At 38.5% G+C, this 10,189-nt stretch overlaps 1 protein-coding gene across 2 annotated transcripts in view; it reads right to left on the reverse strand.

Annotated features, from left to right (window-relative positions):
* LOC148868086 (pectin acetylesterase 5-like) overlaps positions 1–7,126 on the reverse strand; it is a 34,128-nt gene extending 27,002 nt beyond the window's left edge. For both annotated transcript variants that reach the window (XM_088971951.1, XM_088971950.1), the window contains exons 1-3: positions 6,671–7,126; positions 6,367–6,449; positions 6,020–6,149 (exon numbers count right to left, since the gene is read on the reverse strand). In XM_088971951.1, the coding sequence (XP_088828077.1) occupies positions 6,020–6,149; positions 6,367–6,449; positions 6,671–6,884 (427 nt within the window). In that variant the 5' untranslated portion in view covers positions 6,885–7,126. The remainder of the gene's footprint in view (positions 1–6,019; positions 6,150–6,366; positions 6,450–6,670) is intronic.
* Positions 7,127–10,189: the final 3,063 nt, after the last annotated feature.

Genomic DNA, 10,189 nt, shown 5'->3' on the forward strand with positions numbered 1-10,189 from the left:
TTATTTGGCTGATGACAGTATCTTTTAGGCAATTAGATGGATCATCAAGGACACAAAGTCTGCCAAATATGAGGTACTTACATTCCATACTGGCACTGGGAATGTCAAACAACAGTACATCTCTTTGATGGCCATTGACAAAGTGTAGGTAGGGTGTGGTTAGGCTACAAGGGGGTGGTCTCCTTGAAAGGCAAAGGAAGGCTGGGACAGGGAATCAATCAAGGAGTTAGGGTAAACGGGAATGATGAAGCAGCTCAGTGGGGAGTCCAATGGTGGAGTGAATCAGAGATCGAATGAATCCTTTCACTATGGGGAGAGTTCTTATTTATAGGGAGGGATCCCAAGATCCCGAAAAGAAGGAGGAAAGAGTGATTGATTCCTATTAGGAAAGGGAACATTAGATTTTCTATCGGTCATTGAGGAGCACTGCTAGGGTTCCACCACGTGTCTTATGAGATCTCTCAAGGTTGACTTTCCTTTTACCCAAGGACTCTCATAATCCACGCATACTACTTCCTTTCGCACCCTACTTGACCGACGTGGCACTAGTGACATTACCGTTTGGCGAGCACATCTTTACTAAGCTTACGTGGCACATTACCACACGCGTAATTTAAAGGTCGCACATTTGACTGATGTTCAGTTCCGGCTCGTGCTGACTCATACTTCTATCATAGGTTTATCACAAAGCTGTGTGTCATAGGTTTATCGCAAAGTCACACACATCCAAGGTTTATCGCAGGACCTAACTTAAAAATTCATCGCAGATCTAATCTAGGACTTATTTTAGGCTCGGGTTAAGCGTGGGTTCATCACAAATCGTGCGATGAACCGTGCGTTTATCGCAAATGTGTGATGCACTATAGGTTCATCGCAGGTGACCGATGAGCTAAAGTCTAATCGCAGGCGTCCATATGGTATCGATTCAGTGTCTTCTGGATTCCAAAGGATTGATCGAGCACTATGTACCTACACAAAGACTTGGCCAACATGATGCAGTGGAGTCAAAGTGTGGGGATTTTGATGCAGAGCCCAAAGAGAAAACAGAAGCAAAAACTATGCTTTTGTCTAGGTCTATACAACCCTTTATATCCTCTAAAGGGGTATTGTGATGGACTAGAAATTGAGCTTCAACAAGCCCATGCGGAATGATCCAAAACCATGGGTCTTGACCAATTATCCAGCTAGAAAGAGAAGTGATGGGCTCCACAGGGCCCACAAAGATTTCTTACACTAAACAAGAAAACCACACAAAACATCCTATAGAATCTCTTTCTTCTTGAGTTTTTATTCATTGTCTGGTGATTCTACCAAGTGTCAAGTTAAGATATATTTAAGAGAGCTTTCTTCATTTTAATATAGAAGTTAGCACTCTCTTATAATAAGTAAATATTCCACCCCATGAGTCTACAAATAGAGCAGGAACCCTCTGCAAGGGAATTAACGAATGAAATACATGCCATATTAGCAGTTTTTATTTTCCTGTTTGGTGTTGAATCATAATAGATCCCACATAGGTGCCAACTCCTAGAGACCCTGGTGATAACTCCTAGATCATCCTACTATTACTTGCTTATTCCACAGATCTGATTTAGGATTGTATCTACATATCATATCATATTCATTTTTTTTCCTTTTTTTGTCTGTAGCAAAACACATCTCCCCATGTACATACTTTTGACTAATTAATAGAACCAACACGATTACCCTCAGAAAAGAACAGGAAAGATATTGATAATACTATAAAAGTTCAGTTCTTCAAGAACACACTCAATAAACAGTCCAAAACTTTGGAACTTAGAAACGGAGATGTACCATTTGACTGTTTCAAGCTTTCAGCTATCTCCAAAGCTAGGGAAATGTCAAGCACAGTGAACTCCTTTGTTATACTTAATATTATTAAAAGGTTTCTTTGTCATGAATCAGCCAGTAAACTCATCCATTGTACAAAGACAAAGTAGTAATGGGCTCCTAGTTTTGAAATGGCCAAGGTTTGAGTAGTTACTAGGTCCTCTGCTCAAAATGATGCTTATTGAGATATTTCCATGTTTGCAATATAACTATTAAGTTAATTGATCAAAAGAATATCTATCTATCTATCTATATACACACAATGAGTTCAACTAGGGGTGGACACGAATCAAGCTTTTCACGAGTTATTTCAGCTCGATCTAAATCGAGCTTTGAGCCAAACTGGCTTACAGTCAAGCTCAAGCCAAGCTGAGCTAGAACTCAAACTTGATCCTCGTGTTTTTCTAGCGAGCCAAGCTCAAATAGCCAGATATTCGGCTCAGCTGAGCTCGAGTCCACCCCTGAGTTCAACCCATCATTGACCCAAACAGTTGAACCATTTTACTTGTCACTCGAAGGTCAAGATGGTTTAGTTCAACCCCAAACCTATCAATGTACCAAAACCCATTGAATTGGTTGAAACCAGTTCAACCTAGATATTTAAACCACTAAAGCATTCAACCCATCCAGGGGTCACAGTTCGTACCATTTTACAATATCAACCTTCATATAATTCCTCCATCATTTGATTATTAAAAGTTAAAACCAATCAACCATTCAATTCAACAATCATCATCATCCAAGCCTTATCCCAACTATATAGGTTTGGCTACATAAATCTTGCTTCACCAGTCCATTTTGTTTAATGCCATATCCATTGTTAAATCATTGGCGCTTAAATCATTTCTGACTACTGCAACCAAAGTCCTTTTTGATCTACCCCTTGCCTTTCTAGCCCATTCGACTTGTAACAAATCAATTCTTCTTACAAGTGCTGTTGATGGCCTTCTGTGCACATGACCAAACCATCTTAGTCTACTTTCTCTCATAGTCTCATTTTATCACCTACTGGAGCTACTCCTAAGTTCCTAAGAATGACTTAATTTCTGATACTATCCTTTCCAGTTTTTCCATTCATCCATCTCAGCATATACATGTCTGCCGCACTCGTTTTCTGGGCATGTTGTTTCTTGACTGCCCAACACTATCAAACCTAAAAAAAATAGGGTTAAGTACACTGCAACCCAATGCAGAATTCTGAATGACAGCCCCCCATAGTCTACTAGTACCCCCCCCACTATAAACCGCATCCTGTGTTAGACAGTTTTTGTATGCCCTTAGCTTCAATCTGATTTGATGTACTTTTGTTATTTAGTGGAAATAAATAAAGTGCATGTTTGATTCATGTTGTTTGGTTTAATTCTGTGTAAAACCCTAAAACTGGACATTTATAGAGACTCATGTTAGTTTTAAATGTTCACAGCCGTTGGATAAGTCTGGGGAGATTTATCCTGCCAAGGCTGATACTGGTGTGCCACCAAGTGTTGGGATGGCCTGTCTCAGCCATCAGGGTAAGACCCGAGGCACATGCTGTATGGGATTACTTGAATCCTTGAACCGGACCAGATTTCCAGTATTGCCCTGGACCTTGGAGATAGATGGGCAAAACTGAAAAGTTACACCTGACCCCTAGACTCGATTATGACATTTCACTAGGTGTTGGATCAGGCTACCTTTGATATGCCATTCAGTGAGATCCTTAGCGGGGATCAAAACCTGGGTATGTTGGGGCAGTTTGAGAATTCATCTGAGTGGGTGATCATAGTGACAGAATCAGCCACTTTGTCGGACAAAGGGTAATGATCGGGAATGCACTCTCTCTGATGGAAACCAAACTGTCGGCAGTTGATTTCAATCGTTGGAATTTTGTTTTGCAAAATTAATATATTTATATATATATGTACGGTTTCGAATTGTTTGCAAATGGTTTTAATTCCCGGGATCCATGTGAGAGGAGAGTGCGGCACTGTACCTTGCAGCCGAGGGAGAGGTCCTCTCTTGTCGGGCAGTGCTTGATCATTAAGGGCTGAGAGGTTAAGTGTAAGACCATTGAGGATAATACCTAATGGGCTAATCTTGCACCTGCCCACAGTCCCTGGGTTTTTATAAGATGGCTTGGCCCAGGGACCACTTAATGTAAGTGTTGGGCCCATAGGGTCCATATGATGGACTCAAGGGGTTCATTGAGTTTTTTAGTGAATTCGGCTGGGCCTTGTATTAAAGGCTGGGCCGAACCCATGTGGCTGGTGTGTAGATCAATGCTTGGGTCCCACGCCATACAAAGAAGCCCAACTAGGCAGCAGATTGGAAAGTAATTAGACACTGAACACTTAATGGGCCAAAAGCCCATTTCGAGGTGGGCTGATATGATCACCCATCCATGGGGCGAATTTGAGATTAAAGTTAGTAAAAGGATTGGGCATTTTAGCCTTATCCACTCTAAGAGACCAAATTCAAATTAGATTTGAATCTGGTAACCTCCTGATAAGATCAGGAGTAAGCTAACTCTATCTGCAGAAAGGATTAAGATTATCCCCTATCCAAATACTGATTTGGATTGGGATAACTCCTAAAAAGGAGGTTTCTTAATCAAGAAGAAAGGAGGAGATTTCGAACCACCTTGAAGAGGTATAGGATACCTCCTGCGAATTCAGATCAGATCTGATTCATACTCTCCAGAAAAAGAGAAAAAGCAGTTCAGCCTTTTTCGTTTTTGGAGATCTCCTCCTGCCGCCGCCATCTGCCATTGCAAGATTAGATCTTTGCAGAAAAGAAAGTCAAGAAATCTGTTCTTGACATCAGTCTTGCAAGAAAGACTGAGAAGGATTCAGTGTTTAGTACTTCCAAAGGATTCTTGTGAAGGATCCAGTGTGTAGGACGCACCCTGCTGGTTCTGTTCCATTCACAGCTGTGTCATCTTCAGCAGGAGCGGATCTTGGAGCATTCTTTGGCCGTGAACACCAACTTTGGGAGATACTGCTTCTCTGGATCAGGTATATTCCTCCCATTTATCTTTTGGTACAGATCTGGTTTGATTATGGTTCAAGTAGGATCCTTGAATATTGTATTCTTAACTTTGGGAATATGATTCCCAGTTGGGAGAAGGTAGGAAATTTTTGAAATTCGCCCACCCATTCCGCAACCTTTATGGCGTCCATTAGATGGATCATACCCTTCTTTCATCCTGCCTATGAATTTGGCATCAATTAACGGTCAAGATTCAGTCCCTGTACGGTGGGGCTAAAAAATTCTGACCTGGAATGATCAGTCATTCTCTCAAAAAAAAAATATTTATTTGAATATTATAAGTTGAAATTTATCTCTAACTAACCAATCAATTAAACAGTTAATCTTAGGAAAAAAACTGAGAGAGAGAGAGAGAGCGTACAATGACAAGCAACTGGCAACCTCCTCTTTCTTTCTTTCTCAGCTGCCTCTTCTTCTTTACATATATTTTTAAGTTATTCTGATCTAAGGGTCCAGATTTATCATCATGTGTTAGTCTAACCCATTTAACTGGAAAGTCAAACCAGTGACCCATCACCCAGAAAGAAAACCGGATCAGTCTCCAGCTTGATTTTTAAAACATTGACTAAAAACGCTACTTTTTTTCTGGAACAATAATATCAATTGATGATACCTACACCAATAAAGATGACAACAAAAATATTAATGGACAATTCCCACAGCAATAAACACAATAACAAAAATATTAAAAAATGAAAGTTTGTGGTGATTCAATTGGGACGACTTTTGGACCTTGGTTAGTGAGAAAGGGGCTAATTATTTGGGTGGTGTTAATCTTCCTCTATTCACGCTACATTTTAAGTATGAACTCTGATGTCTCTCTGAAATATGAAATACCATATTATTAGTAACAATTCTATCCCAGGCTATGAGGTGCATGATCAAATTAATAAGATTATATTCAAAAGAAGGTTGAATTGTTTATTTGAAGGAACCATCAGTCTCTTGTATTCAAGTAGATAACTGAGTTATTAATTCCCCACAGAAACAACAGTGTTTCATTTTCAAACATTATTATCTATAAATGCAAACATTAAATGACAAGCTTAAACTCGAAACCCTCTGGGCAAGGTTATGTACAGGAAGAAATATATTGCAACGTCCAAAACCTAAACGGTTTGCAGTAATGAAGTGTCCATACCAGGATTTTGTAATGGGTCATGGCTTAAGATTCCAAGAAAGGGAATTCGGTGATCCATATAGAGTGAGGACCCTAGTGCAGTTCGTTTACGTGAAGAACATGATGCCACTGTATCGCACCAACCCCCACCCTACGAGCATAAAAGAAATGTCTAAATAAACACAACAAAGAGCCAATAAACGACTAGGAGACAAGAGTCGCAATATGGAGAAATTAAAGCATGCCTTTGTTCATTCATTAGCATAGAGAAGCAAAAGTAAAGGTGCCCAAGCTACAAGCTAGGTAACGAAACTATGAAATTTCTTTGATCCAGCAGAAGAAAGAGTGAGTGCTGTTCTAGGAGTTACCTCAATGTGGAGAAGCCAGTTATTGGTACCAGAGCCAAACCCCTTTCGAAGATGGTACCCAGGTGCGCTACCATCTAAACAAACTACAACAGAAAAAAAAGGCAAATATATTCAAACGCTTGCTTTTGCATTCCAATTTATATCGAAAAAAATGTTCTCAAAATGTTCCCTGCTGAAAGCATCATCACACCCAAACGGATAGAGTAAGTCCGTCTATTGCAGCAGAAACCAACAGTTATTGATACTTTCGAAGGAAATCAATCCATTTTCCACAAAATAGAATGATTAGGAAGTTTTCCATTACCAGCGCCTCTATCCTTAGCATTTCGTAATAACGTCAGGTCGACGAGAGAGGTCTTGGGATCAAGCGATCCGTTCGGGTCGCTCTCTTTGCTCCAAGAATCAATGGTGACAGTAAGAGCCAACAAGATAATTGTGAAGCCCGCAACTAAGATAATCCAGTTAGTTTTTGCCCATCTTTTCCACCAAAAGAACCCACGAAGCCGAGGGTTCGCCATTGTAGGAATGTTTAATGGATATCATGCAAGAAGGAAACAATTCAATTAAATTTTGAAGAGATCTAAAAGTGAATGCATTCCAACGTAGATAATTCGGAGCCGTAGAACTTGAGTTTGCAGATTCATTAGAGCAATTGAAAAAGCACGGTTAGGAGACAACGAATCCAAGTCTGCTGAGACCGGAAAGTTAAAAACCAGCCCACACGTGCTACCAACAACACACTACCAACACGGCGTCCAACGTCAGTCCGGATGAACTGCAGACAAAATTATACACATCAGGCTGCTTACACGAGTGAACACGCCACGCCGGTTTTCATTATAGGCCCCATCTAAACCAGTGTTTTCAAAACCGGACAGGACCGGACGGTCACCTGGCTGGTTCCGTTTTCCTCCAAAACTGTTGATTTTAGTTAGTAAACCATTGAATCAGCCGGTTAACAGTTTGAATGGTTTTAACCATTTTTCATTTTTTTTTATTTTTTTATTTTTTTTGTCAGAATTGACCAGCTGTTTGGATAGAATGATCGAACTGTTCAAATCGATAATTGGACCCCTGACCAGTTTGGTCACTGATTCGTTTTTAAAAACCAAGATCTAAACCCATTTGGGTGTTTTTAATCTAAATCTATATAGGTAATACAGCCAGGTGTGCATAATTTTGTCTCAGAGTCAATCAGATCAAAGGGAGCACATCTCAAGAGTCACTCATCACTACACAGAGAGGTTGAATGATTGAGAATCCCATATATCCCATGACTGGTGTGGAGTGTTATTGTTAGTTTGGAAACCTATTGAACAACTATTGCATTCCGCTAATCCTGTCCCATTGACACGAAGAGATGAAATGACCAAATATAATATTTCTCTTGTCAAATGTGTTAATATGTTTTTTCTAATAGTTAAATAAAAGATTAATTATTTAAATATACCTTGCGGGTTTACAAAACTACTTCAATATACCTGAAGCTTCTTTATACCCTCTTAAATGTTAGATTTATGGGAAAAAATTAAAGGGCAAAAAATGCCCTTTAATGTTCTTTAAATTTTGCAAAATATAGACTTTATTATATGTTAGACACCTCTCCAATCAACATCACTGATTACTGGTTGGGGTTCAGGTAGAGGAAAAAGGAGTCCGATTTGCTCTTTAGCGTCACACTAACTTAACAGCATATATTCGTTGTACATGGAGAACATCTCTCATTCTTGTATTTAATATTTATAGGGAGATATTTTCAATACACAATTAGTTGTGACTGTGAGGTTGATGTGAGGAGTAGATCCCAATTCAAAAAAAAAAAGGCAAAAAAAAGGGACTTACAAGATTGATGATTTTATTGTCAATGCGGGTTGAATTCGTTGTCCAATAATATGTTATTGGACTTTAACATCACAATGCACAATCACTGGCACATAGACTTGGACCTCAAGGTGGAGATATGTCAACTACTATTTTAAAGCTCCTCAACCAGTCCGGTCAAACCCCACCTTGTTCTGTGTGATGTGATCTGCTCCTCACAAATGGGCGCCTCACAGGCACATCCACTATGCATTGAGAACATTTCCTATGAATAATAACCGATAAGTATGGGAGATGTTCCCAATGCATGATAAGATGTGCATGTGAGGAGCAAATCTGGTCTCTTGTTCTGCAAGCACAATGTATATGTGTGTATGTATATGGAGCCAAACATTCAACACTTTCCAAATCTGGGTTATTTCCCTCTTGATCATATTTTAGAATATCATTGTTCGGAGTTCGGTTTCCATCAAGGCAAAGCCCGTTAGAGCAGCCCTTATAGACTTGCATTGAGAATATCTCTATACTTATGTGTTTTATTTCATGAAAAGATATTCCCAATGCAAGATTGCAAATGATAGTTGAAACAGTGTGGGCACGGACTTGCCCAGAGGAAAGCCGATCTCCATTGTTTGACTGACTGAAGGAGTTAAACAGATCAAATATCATTGGTGCAACCATCGTAGGCTTGACCATTGATTGACCTTTTTAGGATTGGTATAAAATGGTATAAATCATAACCAAGAAACTATAATGATTCGAATGCATGGGACAAATAGGTTTTAATCGAATTAACAAGTTTTTATATATTAAATAAGTTTGGGGTTGAATCATACCGTCTTAGCCTCTCTAGTTAGGGGTGTCAATTGAACTGGATCTGGTCCAATCCAATCCAGCCCAATGTGAGTTCATTGTAAATGGATCAGGTCCAATTCAATTCAATAAATATATTGGATTATTTTGGATTGGTCCAATTTAATGTCTAGATCGTTTAACCTGTTAAAGTTCATTCTGATTTAAATTGATTTCAACCCAAACCTAGTCCATTGACATCTATATTCTCATCTTATATCAATGGATCATATATTAGTTTAATTCAACTCAATCCAATATAAATTTATTATGAATGGACCAAGTCCAATCCAATCTAATAAATATTTTGGATCAATGTGATCCAACCCAATATGTCTTATTGATCCATTCAATCCATCTAAATTGATTTTGGAATGGATGGGATCCAATTCTAAACCGGTCCATTGACACCCTTAACTCTAGTTAATGAATCGAATGGTTCGACTACCAGCCAACGATGAATTAAAAACATTGGCTCGTGTTATAGAACAATCATGAAATACAGTATGGCAAGCACCCAAGAATTATATAAAATTTATTTGTTTATTAATTGGTAATAAATAAATTATATATTGGGCGTATTGGTTGTGGGTTGTAGCAATGGATATAAATTGTTAAATTCACATGCTTTAATACACGGAGATGTACATGTGGGGCACAGATGTTCATGTTTCACGGTTCTGAAACTTGAAATGTGGGCTCCACGAGTGGATGTTAATAATATAACTTCTAATGTGCGTTGCATGACGTACAATGCATCATTCTATTCTAACAGCTCCAAATTTAACTATGTTTACATGACAATGAGCGGTACGCTAATAATTTAAAATATTACATAAAAAACCAAATATACATTAAAATGATGTCTTAAACAAGATTAGAAAAGCTAATATTCATTAATACTTACTTAAATATAAAATAAAGCAACTAATGGACTAAATTAAACAAATTGAAAAACCTTTAAGTCATAGGAAATTCATTTATTAAAACATTTTTTTACTTACAATTGGCAAGTAGAAAAAAAAACGGAAAGAACATAAAAAACACCCAAAGTATTGACATAGATTTACATGATTAAGCCTATAGCCTACGGCATATGTCAGAAAGGAAATTCATTCTCACCAATAGAGATTTAGGCTGCAGTTGACAT

This window comes from Nelumbo lutea, chromosome 2 (assembly GCF_056320005.1).
Source record: "Nelumbo lutea isolate HS-2025 chromosome 2, American lotus-T2T, whole genome shotgun sequence".
Classification (NCBI taxonomy): Eukaryota; Viridiplantae; Streptophyta; class Magnoliopsida; order Proteales; family Nelumbonaceae; genus Nelumbo; species Nelumbo lutea.